A 24,353-nucleotide genomic window follows, 5' to 3' on the forward strand; every position below is an offset into this window, starting at 1 on the left:
AGATCGGGGTCTTCCAGTCAGTAATTGCCCTGACCTTCTCAGGGTCCATTCAGAGACCGTCGCGGCCTACTAGGATCCCCAGGAACTTGGTTTCAAGGACAACGAACTCGCATTTCGACAGCTTGGCGTACAGGCCGGCCTCACGCAGGCGTTGTAGGACTAGGCGGACATGGCGGATGTGCTCAGTGCGGTTTGTGCTATAGATCAGGATGTCGTCTAGATAGGCGGTGCAGAACAGGTCCAGATAGTCTCGTAGTGTGTCGTTGATAAATCGCTGGAATGTGGCAGGGGCTCCTGTTAGCCCAAAGGGCATTACCAGGGTCTCAAATAGGCCAAGACGGGTCCGGAAGGCTGTGAGGTACTCCTGGCCCTTCCTGATCCGGATGTTGTTGAACGCTGAGATGATATCAATCTTCGTGAAGTACTTCATCCCCTTCAGGTTGTTTAGGGTTTCCTTCGTCAGTGGCAGCGGGTATCGGTCTTTAACGGTAATCGCGTTCAGCCCACGGTAGTCGACACAGAATCGTAGCCCACCGTCAGGCTTTTTCACGAACAGGACAGGCGGCGCGGCGGGTGAGGAGCTTGGCCGGATGAATCCCTTCCGTAGGTTCTCTTCAATCCATTGGCGTAGTGCTTCCAGTTCATTTCGGGACATCGGGTATAGTGGACCGAACGGGGGCAGTTTTCCTTCTTGTAGTTGGATATTATGGTCATACGGGCGATGCGGGGGCAGGTGCTCGGCCTCTTTAGGTGAGAATACATCAGCGAAATCCTCAAATTCCTTAGGGAGGTCCCCGGTGGGGTCCTTCCTCTCGGGCTCGTCTAAAGGGCCCTCTATGTCCTCAAGGGAGATAGTGAATAACTGGTAATTCCTTCGGGCGTAAGCGGCACAGGCTTGCAGGCTAACAGGTGCGATGTCGATATGGCTTAGTGCTCCAGGTCGGTTTGGTAGTTGGCTAGGGCGGACTTTTCTCGGTATGTCATGCAGGACTCGGATCTTGGCAGGTCTCTGGGGGGGTGTTACAGTATTTCTGGCAGTATGGGCTACAATCCACAAGTCGCAAGCGTGGAGTTTTTATGTTTCACATCAGCAGCGTTGACATAATAACCATTCCCTTAAGGAAAAGCCACGCTATGCACCAGGGCTACACATAGGACATTCTGATCATTACTATCATCTAAATTCTACTAGCATTCCTCGAATGGGAGTATGATTGTACGTCACCTAAATTCCCTTTAAAGATTTCATGTTCCAATTCAAAGACACCATACCAGAACTCCACCAACCACAGGTTTGAACTCCTCCCAAAAGACATACCATCATGACCCATGACCAGCGTCTATATACATGCATCGTAAATCTCGCTTCAAGCGGACACTTCAAATACATACTCAATCTCTAATCTCAACATCCCTGAACGTCGCAGAACCGTCATATCCATATAAACCGCCCATACCGTGAGACAGACTGCTATCTCTGCTCTCGACAATAAAGTCCAAGCCCAGGAACCCACTCACCCTCGCAACAATCCTGTCACCTTTCACCAGAAGCGACAAATGGTACCAATAACCTTGCGTGATACCCCAGGGGTATTCCTGCTCCGCCAGAGTAGTAACAGTATCAGTCTGGAGGGCAATGCTCAGTTTGCCAGTCCGCGCACTGATTTCCGCCCTATACCCATTGATCCAGTTGATCCCCGTCGTCGAAGCCGTGACGCGCGCATAAACACCTGCAGCGCCATCATCGCCCACGACCTGAACCGCACTGCTAATCTCATAGTCAGACCATTCTGAAGACCCCGTGATAGCAAGCGACGGCTGAGTATCCGCATTCTCGAACCCGTACTCTTTGCCCGCAACAGACCAGTTGCCCGTGAGATCAATCCAGCCCGCCTGGCCCTCAGCCGTAAAGTCCGCTGTATAGGGCAATGCACCAATGCTCGACACCGCGCCCGTCCGCTCCGAGCACGGACCGGAGGCATCTTGGCTCGACGGCGCCGTCAACCGAATACTCCCATCAGCCTGCGCATTCAGATACGGACTATACCCGTACGCACAAGTCTGCACGGGCGAATTCGTCGAGATATTCGAGATACTCCACGGCGCCGGCGCCCACGCCCAGTCCCCCTCCCCCAGATTCGTATTAACATACACAATCCGATTGTTCATCGGCGGATACGCGCCCTCCGGATACCCCTTCCCACTCTGCATATTCGCCACGTCCCACGTGAAATGGCTCGCAAGAAGCAGCTGCTTCTGCCGCTCGTCCCAGATGATGTTCGGGCTCGCCGCAGCAAACAGCCCGTCCTCCGTCGTGACGTTCACGCCCATGTCGCCCGCGTTCCACGTCACGCCGTCCGACGAGGTCTTCGTGTGCACTTTGCAGATATCGTGCCCGTCCGGGAACTGGCAGAACTCGTACGCCATGATGTACTCGCCGTTGTCCATCCGCGCGACGCTCGCCATGCCGGGCCGCTCGCTAGGATCCGGGCTCGCCACGGCCCAGGTCACATTGCTCCAGTTGTCGCCGCCGTCGGACGAGGTGACTTGGACGAGCATCTGGCTGTGATCCGGGTCCCGCTCGTCGGAGAAGACGGCGACGAGGTTGTCCTCGGGATCGAGGTAGAGGAAGGGTTCCCAGATGCCGCGGTAGCCATTGGCGGTCTGGATCCCTGTTTGCCAGGGGCCGACGAGGTCCCAGGTCCGGCCATGGTCGGAGGAGCGCCAGGTGTAGAAGGTGGTGTTCAGCTCTGCTGGGGAGATGTTGCCCACCAACAGGAGTGTTCCTGCTGGGTATTTGCCGAGCTGGCGGGGGAATTCGAAGAAGAACGGTTGCCAGAAGGTTGTGTCGGGGTCGCTGGGGTTTGTCTGGGAGCCATTGACTGTGGACAGGGTCGTCCAGTCTAGGCCATTACTGTTACTTTCGCGGATGATAAAGCTACCGACGGTGCCATTGGGGGTTGCGTTTGTTGCGCTTTCGGTGTACACGTGCTCCCATGTGGCTAGCAGTTTGCCGTTCTGGTGGCCTGCGTGCTGGAGCTGGATGACTCGAGCGTATGTATTGGCCTCATTGTCCTCGGCACGTTTCCACAGATAATTGCCGGTCGAATCGGCAGTTGTGAGTGGGTTTGTGAGAACCGATGCAAGGGCGTAATAGGCTGCAAGGCTATGAAACTTGACCATACTTGGAGGGTGGCCTATCGGATACAGAAACAGTGGATGTAAGACATTCACAAAAGAGAAGCTCTTTTCATCCCTTTTTTTTTCTCCTCAATTTTTTTAAAGGGGGGGGAAAAATAAATAAAAACAGTCACGACCTCTCGCTAAGCTATGTGCCCTGGAAACACAGCAATGAAGACCGGTGCCTGGCTCCAACATAGAGCCATGGAAACCCCGAAGAATGTGAATGAACCATTGTTGCAGGGGGTCGATAAGGTTTTGCTGCCCTGAGTTCGAGGAATTAGAGAAGAGACTGGTAGCCCTACCTAAGAACTTTCAAATAATTCCAGTAGCATTCAACTGCTTACAGTCGCGCTAGAAAGACAAAAATGACCAGACATGCGAAAGCGACCGGGGTCGATATGCCTGGTCCTCGACATGCGTCTTTTATTGAAAAAGGTCTAGATGCTCCGGAGTCCGGCATTTCCTAAATTTCAGGCCGCCAATCACAGGCCGCACAGCTCCGAATATTTATGGGCCAAACTTTGCCGATTAGGTTTAGCGAGGGAGTCCTTTGCCGCACCGTTTTCTTTCAAATGAAAACACAGTGCCGACACTAGTCCGAGGTCTTCTACTTGAAATGTGGTCACAAGCGTAAAGTATTCTTTGAATTGAAAGGTTTCAATTGAGAAGTAAGATATGCTCTCATAAGACATGATTTCGTTAAGAATAGTATGGTCCCGAAGCCATAGTTTTGCCTGCCATTCCCATGCATCCGAAACGCCAGTAGAAACTCCGTAAAAAATCATGAAAAGAAAAAAAAATCCGTGAAAAGATCGAACTCCCCCCACAATCAACCATATATGCAGTTCAGCTGGTTCCCTTTTTGTTTGTGTGTGTGTCCAGTGTGACAGGGGGTAGGATAATGTGCAGGTGAAAAGAGAGACAAGAACAGAAAGAAAAGAAGAAAAAAAAAGACTGTCGAGTCCAGGCTCAACTAAAGGTGCATGGCGTTGAGAAACCAGATCAGCGTGCCGCGAAGGGCTTAGTGGAAAGCGGCCTTTCGGCTTGTGGCTTCGCCAATCAGGCGGCGGCGTTTTTGCTCATCAATTTCAAAGAAGGAACTCTCGGCAGAACTATGCTGGCTACCAGGCCGCGATTGCAGTGCAGAGGATGATTTCATCTTCTTCAGGTTCTTAGACTTGTTGCTCGGGCCCAGCCGACGGAATTCGGTGACTAGACGCTCCAGTGCAGAACCAGCTGCCTTGCCTTGGGGTTTGGGGACAGGAAACTGAGGGAGAGGCTTCTCCAAGGCTGCCACCGTGACACTCTCATTGGCCGCACACTCATTGGCCGCACACTCATTGGTGGCACTCTCATTGGTGGCGGGAGACCCGAAGCTGATTCCCGAATCGGCCTTGCGGGTCTTGGGACGTTGAAAGGTCTCGGCTTGGTTCAAGTCGGCGGGTTCTTTGATCATCATCGTCTCTTCTATCATTTCGTTCGCCGCGACAAGGAACTTTTCCAACACATCGTGCACAAGAGGCCAGGAGGTGGCGTGGCCCTCTGGGGCATGTTGCGTAATCAGGTGGTCCAGAACCGCGGGGCCCTCCGCGTCGACCTTCTTAACATAGCGAAAGAACCCATCGCGCTGGGCAAGCAGCGTGGTGGGAGTCAATTGCTTGGTGGGGGAAGGCGAAGAAGCGGCAGTGGGCGGGAAGAGCGTGTTTAGCATGGCCAGGTTGTTGGGCCGGTTGTGGGGATCAAGCATCATATCGTTGATTAGAGTCTAGAAGCAGATCGTTAGCGGCATGGTCAGAGGATCAGAGAGTGTGTTTGGAACATACCCAACGACGGAGCCCAATGTAGATTTGAGTATACAGGGCCTCCAGGTGCTTGGCGTTCACGGTGATCTTGTAGTGCCAGGCCATAACTTCCGGATGCTGAATCGCCAGCTCAGAGCGGAACGGGGCCTCCACATCTTCGCGAGTCAGGCCCAGGCGGTCGTAGGCGCCGGTCATTTCCTTCTTCCATCGGTTTTCCAGGTCCTTCAGGTAATCCAACGCGGTCAATGCCTGGGGGAAATCCACTGACTCGAGCTCGGAGGCGAAGGTGCGACGGACGAAGCTGGTCAAAAAGGACGCGGGGAGGGAGCACGGTTGAGACGGGAGACGAGACATTTGGTGCATCAGCTGCGAGCGGAAGTCTAGCGCAGCATCAATGCTGGCATTCTCCTCCGAAGACGAAGAGGAGGTCGAAGTCGAACTACGCGCGGAAAAGGCCGTCTCCGGACGCGACGGGCCGGAACTCTTGGAGGGGTTGCAGTTCAGCGTGTACATGGTGCGCAATGGAATCTCGTAGGTGCCGGGGTAACGCAAAATGTGGTCAAAGATCCAAGTCAGAGCGGTCCCATCGGGACTTTCGAGAGCCTGAGACATCTTGGGTACAGATTGCAAGTGGCAGATATCCGCGTCAGATTGAACACGAAGGAGGAATCCTCGAAGCTATGCTTGGATGTTCACAAGGACAGCAGAAAGGACTCGCACATAAATAAATGTACGATCCAGCGCGTTCAAAAGTTTGCCAAAATGTGCGAGGGCTGGGTGTGAGGTTCGAAACACCGAGGGGCCGGAAGCAATGCGCGGTGTAACACGAGCAAGGACGGGGAAAAAAAACGAGAGCACGTCCGAGGAAAGCAATACCACTGGTCAAAAAATCCGCCGAAAGGTAAGGATGGGCGGAAACGGGTACGCAGCACAAAAGGCCCCTTGTGGGAGGTGAGGAGGCTCTGAGGAGGTGTTTGTTGACGTTCCGGTTGGTGGATCTCAGGCGGCTGCGAGATCAGATCGAAGTACAGTACAGAGTGGGATGGGTTTCTCGTGTCTACAGAAGGCTGGCGCGCAAGTGAGACACAGCAAAAGAAGGTGGGAGACAAAAAATGAAGGGATAGAGAACGAAGAGTATGAGTACAAGTCTAAGACTGAGGAGAAAAAAAAAGAGGCGGAGATGGGGTTTAGCGGAGGAAGAATCGATTTATGCAGAATCCGCACTTTTGTCCACAATGGCAAGTTACGCACTTCAGTCTGGACCGGTCGAGTTCGGTGGAGCCAGAGTGGACTTCCCCCTCGTTCCCCGATGCTCTGGGTGCCGCTAGGCTCTGTTTGGGACACCCTGGCTCATTTGCCTTTTTCTCTTTGCCCTTTTGACTTTTGGGGGGGGGGGGGAAATCGATTTCGAGCCCGCGGATGTCGCCCGCTGCTCCTGCTCCACCTGCATCCACCCGCCCTCCCAAAAAGAAGCTACCGTTGGCTTTCCGCCCTTCTGGTTCTGGATTTCTTAATGGACTTCCTAATTGATTCCTCTTGGAGGGGGCTTCTTGCCTGTTTGGATCTTAGGGCACCGGTACTGTGGTCGCCCCCTCTCAGGAAGACTGCCTCACGGTCGATCTGTTGCACCCGTTGACTCTAAATCCGATCCTCGGTGTCTTGGACGCAATTATTCCGTACTGCGATGGATCGATCTGTCGCCTACGGAGTCGTGATGTCTTCGCCGTGGCCCGCTTTCGGGGTAGATTGTAAAGTGCACACAGCTAACGAGGTCGACAGGGATACACCAGCCCTATCAGTTTCAAACCTACTGCAGGGCAGCCAGTCGCCATGAAATGAAAGGGAGGAAAGGAAAAAAAAAATTAGAAATAGAAAGAAAGGTCTAGCTCATGGCCAATGGACCATCTGTAGAAAGCGAACTCTACTCGCAAGGGGGCGCGCCCCCGTAAAACCGCGAACGCGTCAGGGAAGGCATGCTTTCATCCCCGATGCACGGGGAAAACCGTTGGAGCAGTCAATTTGCTGCTGACGGGCCAGTCTGACAGGGTACCCGCTCCAGGATTTAGCGATCATTTCCATCCAATGTGCACCCCAAGGTTGTAAATTCTGCCTCGGCATCCACCCCGATCCAGGTTGTCCAGACCTGGAGCGCGAACCCACAATAAACAACCGCAACTGGTTGGCTCAACCATGGATCGAGGGGCCATGGACCAAATGTCATGGGTATGACACCTGGAGAGCCCCGAAATTCATGGTGTACCTGCATCCCGCGTTTCACGTCCCCGACTCGCCCTGGACTAATTCTTGTCAAAATTAGGGAGACCCCAGGCTCGTAGCACAGTCTAAGATTAACTCAGGGGCTAAATGAGATTGTTCTGCTATTTCGAGGGGTCGCATCTTCCAGAAGTTTCAGAACTGTATTATAATCAACCTCGATGAGCGCCTGAAATTAGCCTTACGTCCATGCTTCCGGGCCCCAAGCGCCCCGTTATTTCAGAAGCGAGCTCTCTCGTGTGCGGGCAAAAAGTGGGCAAAGAAAAAAAAAGACCGGTGGGACCCAGAGCCTGGACACTGCGATCTTCACTCCTTCATTACCGCGATCCCCGGTTAGATACGTCATAGTCAGCTCGTCCGATTCTGACGAGAATCAGATGCCTCCATTCTACATGTAGGCTAGCTGGCGATCAAGCGAGTTGAAAGGATATGCGCTACGGGCTCTAGCCCTGCGACCGAGGTTCTGCCCATGGTGCATGTTGCATGATCCGGCTCAACTTTCAAGGCCCCCCGGCGTCGGGGAACCGGGTTCATGTGTGGGGCGGGTCTGCGCATTTCTCGTTCTGCCCAGGCTCATTGGGTCGCTAAGGTTGAGGCTTTGAAGGGCAAAAAGACGGAACTTTGTCACCGGAGTGGAAAGAATGACGGAGCTCCATCTGAATTTGGACCTATCTGATTTCCTCATTTTCCCCCTGTTTCGCTTTTTCTTTCAAGAAGGTCCTCAGGATTGGACACGGTCGGGAATTGATGCCCAAAATCACACTCATTTTCCGGTCGTGATCGGATAGTGGAGTACGCGGAGGGTCAAAGGGGCAAAGCGCGTGAAGAGGGGCAGATTCAAATCCATGGTGGTGGGATGCTTGCAGTAGCGGCAATCGATTTTTGGGACTTTTGGCACGAGGATCTTCCGTCTTTATCGGCGTTCTGGCTTTTCAGTCTATCCTGAAGACAAACCTTTGGAGAAGCCAAATCCCTCGGTCCCATCGACGGAACCAAGCCTCGAATCAATGTGCTACAACTGCAATACAAAGCTCCTAATCTACAGCTCCAACGCCTCGGTGCTAAATCTTCTTTCATGTCCTGTGAAAGGCAAACTTGCATCACGCTGATCAAGAACCGTAGAGTCAAACTTCCCCATTCGGTCACATCATGGCGGCCCACAAAGACCCTAATCGAGATCCACGGCGTGTCGATCGCTCGTGCCTCTTTTCGAAGCCAGCTGAGCCTAAGCCCCTCATGGGCGTTCAAATCCCGATGAGACGGTCTGTCGGTGAAGATGAAGCTCCGTAGGCGGGAGGCCGTGTCAAACAGAAAACCACCTTCGATAGTCTAACAGCCACGCCAGTGCTTCAAGGCCTTTCGCCTCGTCTTGTGTGCACGGCTGCGAAATGAAGCCAGACCTAGGCTACTCGACCTGTTCCTGGCCCTGTGAGAGCTACAGATTGGATGAGCCTAGTGTGCTTCGTGAACAGGTCTGTTGCGGTTAGCGTGCTGATCCCGGATGGCGATCCGCCGAACTTTATACTGCGCAGGAAGCCCCATGGGACTAGGATACATACAGATTGTAGAAGATGTAGCAATTGTAACCGATTACTCTCATCCCAGTACCCTTGCGGCCAGCCGCCTCAATGGAGGTTTAACAGCACACTCAAGAAGCTATGAATTGTGAACCTTGTCGCAGATCCCATCAGACACTAGCTCAGAATACCTCTGAGGCGCACAGACTCCTAGCGCATGCTGTTTTGGTATCTTTCAGTATTGCCATCAGCTCATCCACCATGTGCTCATGAGATAAGGGGTGCTACCCTCAAAGTCCATGTGGTCCATATGGACGCTTGGATCAGGGTTACACCTTTGTATCATATTGCCAACTTCTTTCTGGACTTGCGTTGTCCCTGCAAGCAAGCAAATCGGCCGAGGGCTCATAGGGCTGGAAGGTTCATGCACAGAAGTCTACGTGGCTTGCATTTAGCGCTCGTGATATGCTGCGCGTCTGAGGTGGTGGGATCGTCCTCCCTTTTCTGGAGGTCCATCTCCGCGAGGGGTTTCCAAAAAGAGTCCCGGAGAATCCCTTGACCGAGGCAAGTGTAACAGCACTGCATGTCTATATCCACCGTGGTCACATTCTACTGCCTGCAGTTGATTCTTACCTGTGATACTAGTCGTATCCGTGGTCATATGTCTTCAAGTAGAGCTAGGGACGATTAACCTGGTATCACTAGTCCAGTCCTAGTAATAGGAAACTCCGATTCTTGCTTTACTATAGTCTATGTGGCCGTTCAAAATATTTTCATATCGCCTGCTAGGGATTATTAGGTAAAAGCCTCGGCACACACGTGCCTACCTAGTCAATCGGTACGTTCTATGGAGGTGGCCTATGATAAGACGTAAGGGAGCACGAATCGAAGGAAAGGGAATCTGAGAGTAGTAGGCCATGGAACATGGCGGAGGCCTCTGAATCTATGTTGCTACTAGTAAGATGGACCCTTTGGCGCGAGTATAGAATCGTCCTTTATATAGTCAGCACCCTTCACTAGGTAGGTATGTACCTCAGGCTACGAGGGGTCCATGCAAACTCATTATATACGAGTATGAACTGTTGGTATTAATATATCTTCAAGTTCATGCTATTGACTTTTGTCCTCAGAATAAAAATGGCGCTACTTGTACCTATCCAAAGCGGGCTATGTATCATACTCATCGAAAACAGAACCAGGAGGCTGTTTTGCAAGGGTAATAAATCGAACGCCGCCCGTCATGGACCCAAGTGCAAACGTTGTTTCAAATCTTGAGCTGTACATTGATACTGGCAGTTCCGAATCGTTCCACTCCGGTCGATAGTCAAAAGGTATCCAGAGCAAGTCGCCCTCATTATAAACGATCCAAGAGAAGTCTTCATTCAAGCCGTACCCTTGAAAATCCGGCCGCATTGGTTGAACGGAAGAGGCGGTGCTGGCAAGGTCTATATCAATAGCGCCACGTGCTCTGTGCAGAAGCTTGGAATGGGTTCGGCTATGTTGAATCATCTGAGCCAATTGTATATCAATAGCACCAAGTTCTGTGTGCAGAAGGGTGGGATCGGTTCGACCAAATTGAATCGTCTGAACCCTAAAGCAAGAAAAGACTAGTTCGCATGTACCAGCTTCCAAATTCCAGATCCTCACACATTTGTTTCCATAACCCGGAGAAACTAATTCGTCCACAGACAAAGACGCGAGCCTATGTCCTTCTCGTGACCAGGCAAGTGAGATGACTGTGCCTGTGTGGCCATTAAGAGTATGCGTTTCCCGCCCAGAGGAATCCCAGATCTTGATAACATGGTCCTTCAGGCCTGCGGCAAGCTGGGTTCCATCCTGCGACCATTGCATAATGTCGCTGTACAGTGCACTATCCGCGTCACGATCAATCTTATCCATCATTATTTGACACTCAATCTGTCTAGTGACCGAATTCCGAATGATGATTTTGTCAAATTCCACGGAGGTCAAAGCCCACTGTGCGAGCCGAGCTCCATCTGGCGACCAAGAGATGGAGCAGAATTCTAATACCGATTGATCTTCTTCCAAAATCGTGACACACTCGCCGGTTAGTAGGTCCCATGTTCCTATGATTGATCGGGAACCGAATGACAGGAATCGAGATCCTCCTTGTAACCAAGAGAGCGATAAGGGCTCTTCATGGTGGCCCAAGGCCCATAAAAGCTTTCCAGTCGATGGGTCCCAGACCCCAATCGTACCAGAAGATGCGGCTGCGAGCCGGCTTCCATCTTGTGACCAGGATAGGATACTGACCTTTTCCTTCATCGTGTCATAACACGTCAATGTATTCTCATCGAGTGCATTCTCATTGAGCGCATTCTCATTGAGTGCATCTTCATCGAAGGAATTTTCATCAAATGAATCCCCGAATTCCATGCCAGGTTTGGCAGGTGTGAGGGCGTCGCTCGTGTCCCATATCTTGACAAGGCGTGGCAGGGACCCAGATGCAATTCTGGATCCATCGGGGAGACCAAGCAAACGATTTCGAGAACCCTTCGTCTTTAATCGTGAGGATTTGCTCTTGCTCAATAACAGCATCAAATACCCGTATAATACAGTGAGTTGCAACGGCGATACGAGTCCCATCTTCTGACCATGATATTGCCTCAAGCCTGCTAGGCTTAAGATAGAATGCGGACCTTGAAATCAGTGTGGACTTTCCGGTGACAGGGTACCAGATTTTCAACTCTTTCTTTTTCGACCAAAACGCGCAACTCAGTTTCTCATGCGACCAAAAGAGAGCTTGTTGCTCTGGGTATTCTTTTGGGGGAGAGATATACTTTCGTTCGTAACCTGATTCCAAATCACAATAGTGCCATCTTCCAAAGCCACAGCGAGCCGACGGCTTCCGTCTCGCGACCAAACAGTGTCAGCGCATCTACAGTGCAGCTGTATAACTGATATACACCGGCCAGAAATTGTATCCCATATCTTTACACAATCTAAGTGAGCGGCTGCGATGCAGAACCCGTCCCGCGACCAGGAGAGCGGAGCTGTGATTGGGGACTGTCCATCAAAGGCAGTAATTTGCTTGATAGGCGATGCCAAGTTTGTAGTATCCCATATCTCAATTCTTCCATTTCCGGATCCGCTTGCTAGTCTTCCCCCGGTAGGCGACCATGCAGGGTTATGCGCTAGCTCAGGTAATGAAATGTGCGATAACTGTTGGCCAGAAGCTGTATCCCAAATTAGGAGGACACCACTGAAGTCTGCTGATGCGAGTAAACGGCCATCATGTGACCAGGCGATGAAGGTCGCAGGCCCGAAATGCCCATCGAGATGTTTTAAGCATCTACTCCAATGCCGATTCACTAACGATATGTTCAAAATCCAGTCTGGCCTACAACTTGAATCCTGATAGGCTTTTTTCGTGAGGCTTTCAATCGGGGTGAATAAGATGCACGAACTGTACACTTGAAGAGGGGAGGCCTCGATCCCATCTTTAGTATACTGTATGAATCTTGATGCGTCTCTGATACGATCATAGAGAAATGGTTTCATTGGGACCTCCTGCTGGTATCTTCTCGTTAGCTCAGATATAATTAGTCAACATCAAAAATCCCTGACTCACTTTAAAAAGTTCCTCGAGCTTGAGCATAGCCGTGACACCATGATTCAGACACTTGGAAAGACTAAGGGCTTCAAGCCAGTGCAGGTAGTCTTTCCTAAAGAAATTTTCCAAGCAGCCTCCGTCAGCGTCGAAAGCAGCATCGCCTCCTCTCTCCAGCCAACCATCTCGAAGATGATCGACCCAGTAGACGCAGGAGTACATCACAGATGCCAAAGGATTTGGACTCGGTGGTACAGCTTCCTCGGCCGGGAACCCAGGACGCCCCAGTCCGAAGATATCTTGGCAAAGGGTACTTGACATGGCTTGTAAAGAGTTATAGTAAATTGACATATGCTCAACACCCAGGCCCTCAGGGAATATCTCAATTTGTGCTTGGCTTTTCAGGAATTCTCTCGCAGACTGGTGAACGAAGACGATAGTATCGCAGTCACGTAATGTTAGAAACGAGCCGCAAGTCTCTATAATCTCAGACAAGGCTTCGAAGTCACCAGAGAGTTCCTTGGGTAATTTCATCAAAGACGTTACTTCGCTGAGCGTGATGGGCCGATAAGCGAGTGATGCCACAGCTAACATGCGCCTGCAAATATCCGCATCTTCGGAGTCCCGAACTTGGTCGATCATGCGGTGATATAAGGCATCAAGTCCGGGGGGAAAGACTTTTAGCTTTTTGATGGCATGCCTGCGTGGTGTCTTCGAGAGCTCCTGACAGACCAGTGCTACCCAAAGGAAAGTCCCCTGTGAATTGGATAGCAAATGGTGCTTGACTGTCCCGCTTGTGTTTTCATCATACTTCTTGACGTCTACTAACTTGTGGACCTTGTGCTCAATAAAATGGCCCACGGCTTCGGATACACGATCCTGGTTAAGCTCCAACGAAACTGAAGTCGATTGAATCGCAGTATTGAGGCGCTCTTTGATATCTGGCCAGTTACGACTGGACACAAGCCACTTTACCTTTCTATTCAGTGGCGACAGCTGAAGAATCAGATCTAGAAGGGATGGCAAATCTTTCCCTACACTCGTCAAGAGCATCGATAATCAAATAGGTCCTCCGTAAAGTCGGATCTCCCAGAATGTTTGTGAGCATTTTGGAGAGGGCGCTCCATGCGTTCACGTCTTCGAATAAAGACTTCCCAGCTGGGCCCCATTCCCCTCGCACATGAGAAATGAGAGAGCTCTGGGAATCGAGCAAAGACCATATGAGACCTCTCAGGACTGCAGTGGCATTATCCAGCCGTGGGTCGTCGGCTTGGCAGAAGAAGAACGATAGATTCACCGGCTCCGTATCCGGGCTTATTTTTGGTAGCTCCTCGATTATTCCACAAAGCAACATAGTCTTGCCTTTCCCTGGGTCGCCCCTGATCCAGAAAAGACTCGTTTCTTGGATGTTGGAACCATGCCACTGCTGGAACTCCTTGTTGCTCAAAATCCAACGATAAGATTCTTCGAGGAGCTTGCCATTCTTATTCTCAATGCGAATTTTATCGTCCCTTGGGTTGGTGATTCGGAGGTCTCTCAAGCACTGTTCATCCGATAAAGCTCCCGCTTGTACTGTATTGGGGCTTATTAGCTGTCTTCCCTCGCACTCTCGTAAAGCATCTGAAACTGACCGAAATTAGTAATGACATTGCCTCCGGCGGTTGCTTGAACCCCGGAATTCGAATCCCCAAAAGATGTCATAGATGCCATTGCTGGACAGGTGGTGAAGTGAAAGGGTCCAAGTTGGCGCCTGAGCGGGGTGCTATGGGCGGGTCTCAGCCGCAGGCCAATTTAGCGTGATGGCTCAGCTCACAGGGACACAAGACAATATCTTCCTCCTCGCCATTCGACGGTCGATGGTATTTTCGAATTAGATGTTAGCACCGTCCAGGTTTTACTGAGAATATAAACTGCTTGCGAATACAGAATCAAGATGCTCAACCCTCATCGAACGGTTGCTCCAGGTGTCGAGTTCGTATCGCGTGTCAGTGTGGGGACGGAAAGGGGAATTTTCGATCAGCGAGATCTGACGTCAAAAATCGATCTTATCTGTCAATTGATATCGCTATCACCATAACTTTTTTGAATGAATCAAAGCTACTTTGGATTCAAGTTGTCATGAGAAAAGCAGAATTTTTTTCGTCGGTGTCTAGTATATTGCAAAGAGCACAGCCGGCGATCTGTCCGAATTGACACTCAGATCGCGTCCAACAACGTATAAAGGCCATGTTCAAAGTTTGGCCAATAAGAAGTCCCTTGACAAAGCCCAGACATAAATATGAACAGGAGAATCGAAGATAAAGTTGAAGGGAGTGCACATAAAATCGTGTCCATAAGGAGTCGTGAAAGGGGGTATAATGAAGTCCGTAAAAGCCGTTTCTTCAAAGATGCTCTTCCAGCACATCGTGAGGAATAAACAAACGTTGGAATAAGAAGGGGAATATAAGTTAGGATAAAAAGTTGACCCCGGCTCAGCTGGAGATGAGGGATGGAAGAATGCCGAGGCAGTCGTATAATAACTAGAGGCAGCATGTCTGAAGCGCACGCCAGGAGGATATCAGGAAATGATGTTAAGTTCACCTCAACGAGGCACATGGGCGATTAGAGAATCTGTCCCATAATCAACGCGAAGGAACTGGCGACCAGAGCCGCGGGGACACCAGCGCCCAAGCTGACTGCACCACCTGTCTTAGTGGAGGAGACGGCGGCCTGAGTCTTGGAAGAAGAATGCGACAGAGGAGTCGATGTTGGAGAGACAGTGGTTGGGGAGGCGGTAGTTGTCACCAAGCTGCTACTTGAGGTGGGAGCTGGCGTGGCAGTGACAGCGTTGACCCGGACGAGAGTCTTGGTGATGGTGGTCGTAGAGGTCGAGGTGATGTCTGCGGCGGCAAATCGCGCTGCTGCCAGGCAGAGAAAAGAAGTGACGAAAGTGCCAATCTGCATGGTTGCGGATGTGGGATTCTTGCACAAAGTTGTAGATGAGGTGTAGAGAGTTCTAAGGAAACCGCGATGCGAGAAATGAGAGCGTCAAGGAAGCGCAAGGCCGAGACAAGGCTCTAGTATAAATGAGCGACCAGAATGAATGACTGGAGTGAACGGGGTCTTCCTAGAGGGGGAAGTATGACAGGGAGCGGTATGCGCCCTAAATACTAAATCTCAGGCACAGAGTGTGTGAGCCTAGGGACTCATAGGGCTCATTGTTTCCTTTCTAGCGCCAGGCTTAACTGGGGCTTTAATTGGACCCGACTCCATAGTTCGAATCTGGACCGTCGATTTCGGATGGGCCCAAATTCGTGTTTTTGGTTCGCCAATGGGAGCCCCGTATTGACTACGGAAGTGAGAAAGAGAAAAAATAAACAAAAAAATTGAAGAAAAATCCTTTTAGCGCCACAAGGCTTTCCGGGCCCCTTCCCGCTCAGGAACCAGGTACTCCGTTCACGGGGGCCTCATGGCAAGGGACTCGGTATGTCAGAATGTCAGAATGTCAGGTCAACAAGACTACGTGGTCTTGGTGAGTTGTAATGATCCATTGAGCACACCGAATCCTGTGTCTTTCGGTGCAGGCCTAACAAGGACAAATGGGAACCGGATGATTCCTTTTCCTTCTTCGTCCCAAGTACCTGTAACAAGGTACAGTGTGAGATTCGGAAAAGCCCTCTGAGCGATTTCTCCAACGGTCATCCACACAACATATTAGCCTGACAATGGGTGGTTCCTTTTTGTCCTCTGACGTTCAACGTCGAAGAAATCGTTTCCATTATTGTTGATACCTTGTTTGATCCCTGCGGTGATGAGGCTTCGGCCGTCCATCATTTGTCGCCCTAGTTTTCCCCCTGGCGTCATCGGCGCCCGAACGGAGAACGGAGAGGGCTCATTGGGGAGTCCACTGAATGAGGCGATGATCCGCTCTGGACAAATAAATTGTCAGCGGGCTCTCGTCATTGAGGGGCCAAGACCAGATGGTCGGATTGGCCACGGGTTGCACCAAGTTGGGCTAGATTCTTGGATTTACGGGTTCTGTCCGAAATAAATGTCGCCATCACACAACTGAAGAAATCCAACTTTGGCAAAGCCTGGCGAGTCTCCACTTGGAAGTTCTGGAAATGGGCGACGGGGCTCCAGCGAAGACCCTGTTCCTGGCGAAATCCATGGGTGCCCGATTCAGGTCCACACTACTCCGTAATGAAGATCACTTCCATCTTCTTTTCGTAGCCTTTTAGCTTAGCACATTTGGGGTCCGAACAGTCCGGGGGAGTACGAAAGACGAACCGATCCCCGAAAGTCTGCCCTACATCTTGCAGCCACGGTTGAGGGATCACAAGTCTGTTGTCCGACGTGCCCTACGGCTCCATGTCCTCGCGCGCTTTGACCCTCACAAGCGGCAGAGATAATGCCTTTCTACCGATGTTTACGCGCTCTTTGTCATACGGTTTCTCAATCCCGAGGCCCCAAGGTTTGCCTGAGACTATTGCCTCGACAGCACATACCAGCAGACCGCTAGACCGCCAGTTTGCCGTCCAGTATTGAACATGTTCACCTCAATGCAAATACACAACTACATGAAGTTTAGAAAAATTATGAACATTGATAGTGAAGCTAGGCCAAAAACCGTCGAACGGTCTACCCTTTGGCTGATCATCAGTATACCATTCCATAGTGCTATTCTCAATGAAGTCCGTTTATTATGTTCATATCTCCAGGTTGAGCGAAATCCCAATCAAAAACTCGAACTCCTTCAATACCAGTAGCTTTGGGTAAATGGGGGGAATTTCCGACCTCGGCAATATTAGTACCTCCCCGACGAAAACATATTTCTCACGGGAGTTGTAGAGAAAGCTGTGCTTTCCACTGCCACCAATCTGGGGGCCTCATTTGTTGAAGATAATTAGTAAATCATCTCTATAACATCGGCAGCGACACAATTGACGCCACTGGTTTGATTCAAATTCGCTTCTAGGATTGCCATCTTATCCCGGGCCACCTCAAACCTGGAATTCAACTTTAAGGTCTCATAGTATTCACAAATGACACTGCCGATACCCGCCAATGACCAATTCCTGCGGGTACTAGCCTGAATAAAAAACTCACCTGGGTACTCTGGCATCACATTACTCATAATAAGAAGCCGCTCGTAGTAGTATAAAGGTCAGGTTCAGGTTCCTTTTACGAGCTACTAGTATTCCGGAGGTCGTCCACGGGTTTTCAACGGACATCAGTCATTCGAGCATACTTGCATAGTGCTCCATAAAGTTTGTTATGGTATGTCTACACCCAGCAGAGTCGTCACGATCAGCAAAAAGGGTTCTGCGAGCTACTAAAGAATGAAGAATATACAAAATTAAATTATATAGCAATAACGCGATGTCTTGGTATTCATTGCATAAAAAAGCACCTCAAGCGAGCCAAAACCCTTGGTTTATGTACACTTGAGGCTGAATAATCCCAAGACATGCTAACTATACCGTACTCCGGATAGCAGCTTCTTCCTAATCACCGGGGTCTTTGGGTCATCGCAAAACAACGCCCAATATACCTTTCCTATCGTACAAATCTGTCCCCTTTCTTTGATCATATCGCATGTGCTTCGATCATCCTGTAATTGGATGAAGTAGATGAAGTGATGAGTGGCCTATTGGCGTTGGTTCAAAGGCTTCTGGCGGGGCAGCATAATTGGGGGTCCCCGGGCACGGAGCCAGGCATCGTTGTGAGGGCCCTCGGTTCGAATGACGCTACCAATGGACATGAAAAGGCTGGGAAAAAGGGAGAGTGTAAGTTGCTTTGCACTGCGAAGAACTGAATGAAATTGACACTTTAAGGGCGACACATACCCAAAAGTCGCACCGGAGCCCACCATGTACTTGCCCAAAGTGCGGAACACTCCGTTAGGACCAGCACCGTATTGGAAAATCGTCACGGTTCCTATACTTGTGAGTATATCGAGATAAAGAGGGGAGTCTTCAAGAGTAGGTTCATATTCAACATACCAACAATGAAACCCATGATACCACCGACAGCTATAGCCGAGGTTCGCATTAGTTGGCACTCCAAGTCGAAAAGCAGAGGTCGAGACCAAGATTACATACTTGAGCCCATCAAAGCACCCATTTTCACTACAGCGACAATTAGTTCACAGCTGTCCAAGGATTGGCAATGTATTCTTTCTGCGCGTCGGACCAACATACTCTTGTCAAAGGTTGAAGGACCGGCAGGACCTCCTGCGACAGGGCCAGCGACAACAGGCATGGTGAGGATGGAATGGATATGCTCCAAAAAAAAGCACTTTTCAAGTAGAAATACAAATAGAGAAGGAGCACCCTAGGCTGTCAGCTGTTTAATCAAAACCTCAAAGGTCGCGCTGAGCCCGGTAGCTTTTTCGACTGGATGGCACCGACCGCGGAGCGGACTCCGCTTTTATCACGTGACAATGAACACACGTGCCGGTGTCCATCACACCACGTGATCAGTGCCTGGGGTGTCGAGGGAGCAGGAGACCAACGACGAGAACCCCCCTTCCCCATGGGCAAGAGAGTTTACTCGTGGCCTACCGACTGCCTTGGGACTTTTTAATTCTCTCTTTATCTTTTGCTGATAGGGCCTCTAGCCCGTGGCAAACCGGTCAGTCCCCGTCCTGCGTTTCCATCGATTGCTCAAGGACGTTGTGAGACACCGGTCGCTGCTCACTTTTCGGCAATATCTCACACGCCCTCCCTGGCCTGGAGCACTGAGACTCTGACCCCCGTCAGGCTTACATATTTCCCAATCCATTCTTAACGGGTCAGTGTACTAGATTTACTAGCTTCATCATTTTGGAGCGTTTATCGGAGCCCTGATCGAGACCTGGTCTTATCCTCCAAGTACTTTGGTGGAGAGCGCTAACGCGACCGTTCTGGAATAGCCGGCCGACCATCAAAATAACATCGGTTCTTCGCGTGACCGCGTACCATATATCCAGACCCGACATTACTCCCATTTGCGTTGCATACTCGATCATTTCGCCTCGTGGAAACGATTGCTACCGTGGGCATTTCCTTGCGTCTGCGACCGTTGACGAAGCTCTCACCTTCCCCTTTTCCAAACGACACGGGCATCCTTCTCCATGACTGCTGTGGCATCTCCACCTAGTGTGCAATCGGGCTCTCGCTTGGGATGGTACGCCCCCGGTAACGGAGGACAAGGAGCTCTTTCGGTGAACGCAGACGAAGTGTCCCGGATGTTCATGCAAAGGAAACCTATCCAACGATCCAACTCCTCTTCCTCGCTGGGGTCGACCTCCTCCACGTCAACAGTGACCAGTTCCTCACAAGATACTCATGCTAGTCAGAGTCCAGAATCTGAAGGTACTTGGTCGTCAAAGAAGAAGCCTGCCCGGAACCCTTGGCCTAGCTCGAAGGCCGAGCCGGTAGCAGGTGTCACCAACACACGTTCTCAAGCAGTTCCTGCTTTCTCTTCGGGGCCAACTGCATCCTCGACAATGTCCGCTATTCACCAACCCTCATCTGTCGTCCCGTCACAACATATGCTTCAATCATCTCAACAGAATGGCTCCCGCCAGACGAACGGGCAGTCTTCGGATCCACCTGCCATTCTGGTTCTGACCCCCTTGAACGGCACTTTTGAAAAGAAGCAGATCAATGTGCCTTTCTACCCGGATATTCTACGTATTGGTCGACAGACAAATGCCAAGACAATCCCTACCCCCGTCAACGGATTTTTTGATTCGAAAGTTCTATCTCGACAGCATGCTGAGATATGGGCCGACAAGTCCGGCAAGATTTGGATTCGCGATGTAAAATCGTCAAATGGGACCTTTGTGAATGGCCAACGGCTTTCACCTGAGAACCGCGAATCGGAGCCGCATGAACTGCGAGAACATGATAGCCTTGAATTGGGAATTGATATCGTGAGCGAGGATCAAAATACTATCGTTCACCACAAGGTCTCCGCGAAAGTCGAACATGCTGGCCTATACGGATCAACTCCCAACATACTTGACCTCAACTTTGGGGATTTAGATCCTGCCTCAGGGGGTGGTTTATTACCATCACCACTGAGCCAACCCTTATCACATTTGCGAGGACGCTCCAGCAGCAATGTTAGCAATCGCAGTGCCCAGAGTGTGGCTAGCAGTCAGCTCAATGCCATGCATCAGCAACGACAGCTCAACTACTGGAACTCCCCCATATCCGTTGAACAGGTCGTGAAGAGGCTTACCGTAAGTGCTGCTCTTGTTCAAACATCTCAGTAAGCTTTAGTCTGACCATATCTCTAGGGCGAGTTAAAACAGGCCAAGCAGCAATCACAGGATCTCCGCCAAACCGATGAATTCCTCACCGCCATCATGAAACCAGGCTACGCTGATAAGGAAAAACCCCTCAAACCATCTCCTTTGGAAAACAGTGCGTCCCGCCAATTGAATGGTCGTCCTAAGATGCCTCGTGTCGATTCTTTCTCCCGCTTTTCTGATCCACCTGCTCCTCCACCTCAACAACCTTTACCCGAGAAGCCTGATGCTCCGCCGCGAAGCGGCGCTGATGCATTCTCCCCACTCAAGCGCAGCGATACAGAGAAGGCAAAGCCCGTTGGTACAAGCTCTCCCGTGTCGCGTGACTCGAGCCAGATTCTTAGCCTTATAGAGGCCCTTTCGTCTGCTAAGCGGGAAATTGATACGCAGGGCGCTCGTGTCAAGGAACTCGAAAACCTACTTCTTCAAGAAAGAGCCGCCCGCGAGTCTGCTGAAGAGAAGATCAAGCAACTTGAGACGCTTCCGGCGCCAGTCAGCTCCGTACCACAGCCTAATGGCCCTGTTGACCGATCAGTGGATGGTGACTCTGATTCCCAGGCAGACCGCCATGAATCAAATGGTATCCAGGAAGCCAATGGTTCAGTCCTGCCTTCTAAGCCTGCTGCAGACCTAGAAAACAATCAAGCCGAGGCTTCGCCAGAGCTGAACACATCAGAACTCCAGCTTCGTTTGGAAAGCATGATGGAAGAAATGGACGAGATGAGGAAACAAATGGCTTCCTTCAAGGATCGTGCACAGGCTGCAGAGAAGGAAAATGCGGAGTCCAGGAAGTCACTGGCCGAGATGATCGAGACTATTCGCCGAGAACGGGAGGAGAAGGCCGCAGTGGCATCAATCCCCGCCCCGACGGCAGAGAGCGAAGACGCCTCAAAGATCATGAATGGCCAGATCCACATGGCAAATGGCACTGCCAAGCCTGCTAAGACAAATGGCTCGTCGAAGGCTACTGATTCTACATCTTCAGAGAACAAGGATGTGGATGCCGCAGGCTCGGCTCTTACCACTGAGTGGCGCAGACGCAAATTCTTAGAGGATGCAAGCCCCTTCGCGTCCATGTTTGGTGTAGTGATTCTTGGTGTTGGATTAATGGCCTATCTCAATGGATGGCAAAAGCTGGACAAATGAAGTGGGCTTATTTTGGCCAATTCTGCGAGCGCTTGTTTTTGACATGTTAATGATTGTCTTCGCCGAAAAAAAGCTGGCGTATTGGGGTCTTTCAGCGTGATCTCGAGCCCCGACGATTTCCTTGACGAAGTGATTCCCCTGTATTTTCCGAGGCCAGACTGTCGCCGTGCGTCACCTGGTTGTGCTTGATTTCTTTTCTGAACTCAGCGTTGGTCTTCTGAGTCCCATACCTTGCATACGTTGCATGCATACCCTGACCTTCTCTCTTGTGTTTTTTGTTTTCTCATGACCTTTAGCCTTTCCAGTCCTTGTCAATCATGATCACTTTGACGATGGATGTCCAGTTCTTTCCCCTCTAATTGGGCTTTCTTTTCTGTCTTTTTTCTTCTCAACGCTCTTGTCTTCATACTCTGTGTTCATAAGCCTAGTTCACACAGTCTTTTGTCCTGTTCAGCTCTCAACCTGTTTCTACTGGCCAGCCTTGGTGTTTTATAGTCGTGCCGGAATATTTCCTTACCTGTACATGATGGAACTATCAAGCGGATGATCACGACTTCGACTCTTTTCATTCCTCGTAATCAATTTTCTTCTTAGCAATCTGGAACCTCAAGGCTGCTATGTGTAGGGTAGAGATATATGATATGTAATGTATAGTGTTGGTCTAAATAATGGCAGGACCCCAAAACGATATGGAGGCGTAGAGGACTGGAACATAATCGGCTGTGTAGTGTCCTAGAGAGTACTTATATTACACAGTACTAGACTTGGTTCAATTCATACGATCTTTGGCTATATATCGTTTTGATGAACACTAGCGGGCCTAAGCTCCTTTAACTTGAAAATGGAAAAAGAGGGTGCTTTGCGAGAGTAAAAGCCTCCCAAAGAGAAAGAAAAAACCAGTGACGCGCACAACGCTCATAATAAACCCAGACCACAACCTTAGTATTTCCTGCGCTGGTCAACGGCAGTATTCTCCTTGTAATCAGAGCTGCGCACGCGCGGATCCAGCTTGTTCAAAAGATTTGAGTTATGGGGCCCCGATGAACGTCTCCTACCAGAACTAGATTTGCCCTGGTTACTACTACCATCCGCGGCAGCACCGCCCCCGAAGCCCTGGTTGCCGATGGGATTGTTCATTTCAGATTCCACCGGATCTTGAATCATAGCCACATTTGAATTTCGTTTGCCAGAACTGAAGTTTCTGTCAACGTTCGAGCCGTAGTTGGGGCCGGACTTGTCGCTCTGCTGCCGCATGGCGTGAGTCCCAACCGTGTTGGTGCCATAGTAGGCGCCAAGATCACTGGTTCTCCGCGAGTCCATTTTGTTGGACGTATCTATGCCACCCGATCCTTGGTTGAGGGTACTCGAGGTAGAATCAAGATTTTCACCACCGGCATTGGGGTTACGGCCACAAGAATCAATGCTAGAGGAGTCAAACCCGCTGACTTCCTTTACGTTTGAGGCTCTGCGGTCATTGGAACCCATGTTTCTTTCCCGACCAAGAGCCAAGATTCTCCTTGTTGGAACTGTAGTTGCCCCCGCTGCTGTTGGTAGAGCCATACCCGCTCCGCCCTTTCATCAGATCGGAGTCTGGGTTATGATTATTCAAGTTGGAATTGTAGCTGCCTGGCCCCATGCTGTTGCGAGCATCTGAAGGTCTGTATGCATTGCCGGCATCTGCCGAGAGTTAGCAATCCAATCAGATTTTGGCTTGAGAAACTTACCAGAAGGTCCCTTGTTCATATTAGAGTCCTGATGCAAACCGGTGTCTCCGTTACTTGAACCGTAGGCGTTACCAGAATCTTGATTTATTGATTATTGTTATTTGAAAATCATATTGAGGCTCGACAGGCTTACTTTCAAAATGAGAAGGATCCTGGCCATAGCTACTCGTGCCGTAGTTGTCAGATCCCTTGGAGGGCCCGCGCCCCCGAGACTCTGTGTGCTTTAGAAAGTCTTCACGAGTTTAATTTGGGGGGGGCCATACCGTTCGTTTGATTTTCAACGGATGACCTCTTCCCAGAGCTCTGGTGGTTAGAAATGGCGTTCTTGACTTTGTTCATAAAAGACATGTTGAATTCGTTTCCCCTAAAAGTGATATCACTGGTGGATAGATTTGGGTGATAACGATCGTAATTTCATCAAGCGAAAGACTGAATCAGAGGTGAAATATTTATAGCTAGTCATTGCTGACGCGTGGCTGAAAATGCTGTTCGCAGAATTTCCAGAAGTTCGTGACGACATAACGCGGGGTTACGAGCCTAGACCCAATGGTCTTGTTCGATTGTTTCCTGTATAGGCTGTCATGACGTGGGACTAGGGTGAACTCTAATGTAGTTTTATTAGACCAAGGGTGGTGAGCACACGTGAAGAAAGCAGGGCTGTCACAGGACGTCATGCCCTGTGCTCGAGTCGAAGGGCTCCAATACATGGAGAAAATGCTCTCGTGTGTATCCAGAGGCTCGCATTCAAAGGATCCATGGATCGGAGTCTGTAGAGCTGCTTTCGATCGCGAAGCAAGCATGGTATGCCTATCTGTAAATGTAGCAAGACCATGGCCTCGGGATATTTAAATGAAC

At 50.5% G+C, this 24,353-nt stretch overlaps 10 protein-coding genes across 10 annotated transcripts; 1 reads left to right on the forward strand and 9 right to left on the reverse strand.

Moving 5' to 3' along the window:
* Positions 1-1,392: 1,392 nt before the first annotated feature.
* Positions 1,393-3,183, reverse strand: N7468_004239 (uncharacterized protein; the record flags this gene model as incomplete). The annotated part of the gene is made up of 1 exon (XM_058473536.1): positions 1,393-3,183. The coding sequence occupies one exon, from the start codon at positions 3,181-3,183 to the stop codon at positions 1,393-1,395; it is 1,791 nt and encodes a 596-aa protein (XP_058332539.1).
* A 1,021-nt stretch (positions 3,184-4,204) lies between these two features.
* N7468_004240 (uncharacterized protein) lies at positions 4,205-5,597 on the reverse strand (the record flags this gene model as incomplete). The annotated part of the gene is made up of 2 exons (XM_058473537.1): positions 4,205-4,948; positions 5,007-5,597. 2 exons carry the CDS (start codon positions 5,595-5,597, stop codon positions 4,205-4,207), a joined length of 1,335 nt encoding a protein of 444 aa, XP_058332540.1.
* A 4,346-nt stretch (positions 5,598-9,943) lies between these two features.
* On the reverse strand, positions 9,944-14,057 carry N7468_004241 (uncharacterized protein; the record flags this gene model as incomplete). The annotated part of the gene is made up of 5 exons (XM_058473538.1): positions 9,944-11,409; positions 11,530-12,310; positions 12,369-13,288; positions 13,386-13,919; positions 13,979-14,057. 5 exons carry the CDS (start codon positions 14,055-14,057, stop codon positions 9,944-9,946), a joined length of 3,780 nt encoding a protein of 1,259 aa, XP_058332541.1.
* Positions 14,058-14,948: 891 nt separating this feature from the next.
* N7468_004242 (uncharacterized protein) lies at positions 14,949-15,290 on the reverse strand (the record flags this gene model as incomplete). The annotated part of the gene is made up of 1 exon (XM_058473539.1): positions 14,949-15,290. One exon carries the CDS (start codon positions 15,288-15,290, stop codon positions 14,949-14,951), a length of 342 nt encoding a protein of 113 aa, XP_058332542.1.
* A 555-nt stretch (positions 15,291-15,845) lies between these two features.
* N7468_004243 (uncharacterized protein) lies at positions 15,846-16,157 on the reverse strand (the record flags this gene model as incomplete). The annotated part of the gene is made up of 2 exons (XM_058473540.1): positions 15,846-15,967; positions 16,079-16,157. The coding sequence occupies 2 exons, from the start codon at positions 16,155-16,157 to the stop codon at positions 15,846-15,848; spliced, it is 201 nt and encodes a 66-aa protein (XP_058332543.1).
* A 1,819-nt stretch (positions 16,158-17,976) lies between these two features.
* N7468_004244 (MGR2/ROMO1 family protein) lies at positions 17,977-18,590 on the reverse strand (the record flags this gene model as incomplete). Its single annotated transcript, XM_058473541.1, has 5 exons — positions 17,977-18,130; positions 18,176-18,266; positions 18,332-18,361; positions 18,431-18,457; positions 18,530-18,590. The coding sequence occupies 5 exons, from the start codon at positions 18,588-18,590 to the stop codon at positions 17,977-17,979; spliced, it is 363 nt and encodes a 120-aa protein (XP_058332544.1).
* A 532-nt stretch (positions 18,591-19,122) lies between these two features.
* Positions 19,123-19,338, reverse strand: N7468_004245 (uncharacterized protein; the record flags this gene model as incomplete). Its single annotated transcript, XM_058473542.1, has 1 exon — positions 19,123-19,338. The coding sequence occupies one exon, from the start codon at positions 19,336-19,338 to the stop codon at positions 19,123-19,125; it is 216 nt and encodes a 71-aa protein (XP_058332545.1).
* A 105-nt stretch (positions 19,339-19,443) lies between these two features.
* N7468_004246 (uncharacterized protein) lies at positions 19,444-21,774 on the forward strand (the record flags this gene model as incomplete). Its single annotated transcript, XM_058473543.1, has 2 exons — positions 19,444-20,559; positions 20,617-21,774. The coding sequence occupies 2 exons, from the start codon at positions 19,444-19,446 to the stop codon at positions 21,772-21,774; spliced, it is 2,274 nt and encodes a 757-aa protein (XP_058332546.1).
* A 939-nt stretch (positions 21,775-22,713) lies between these two features.
* On the reverse strand, positions 22,714-23,259 carry N7468_004247 (uncharacterized protein; the record flags this gene model as incomplete). Its single annotated transcript, XM_058473544.1, has 1 exon — positions 22,714-23,259. One exon carries the CDS (start codon positions 23,257-23,259, stop codon positions 22,714-22,716), a length of 546 nt encoding a protein of 181 aa, XP_058332547.1.
* Positions 23,260-23,379: 120 nt separating this feature from the next.
* On the reverse strand, positions 23,380-23,846 carry N7468_004248 (uncharacterized protein; the record flags this gene model as incomplete). The annotated part of the gene is made up of 2 exons (XM_058473545.1): positions 23,380-23,543; positions 23,762-23,846. The coding sequence occupies 2 exons, from the start codon at positions 23,844-23,846 to the stop codon at positions 23,380-23,382; spliced, it is 249 nt and encodes an 82-aa protein (XP_058332548.1).
* Positions 23,847-24,353: the final 507 nt, after the last annotated feature.

This window comes from Penicillium chermesinum (genome assembly GCF_028974085.1).
Source record: "Penicillium chermesinum strain IBT 19713 chromosome Unknown utg000003l:1.0-5111272.0:1.0-5115320.0, whole genome shotgun sequence".
In the NCBI taxonomy this organism is placed as follows: Eukaryota; Fungi; Ascomycota; class Eurotiomycetes; order Eurotiales; family Aspergillaceae; genus Penicillium; species Penicillium chermesinum.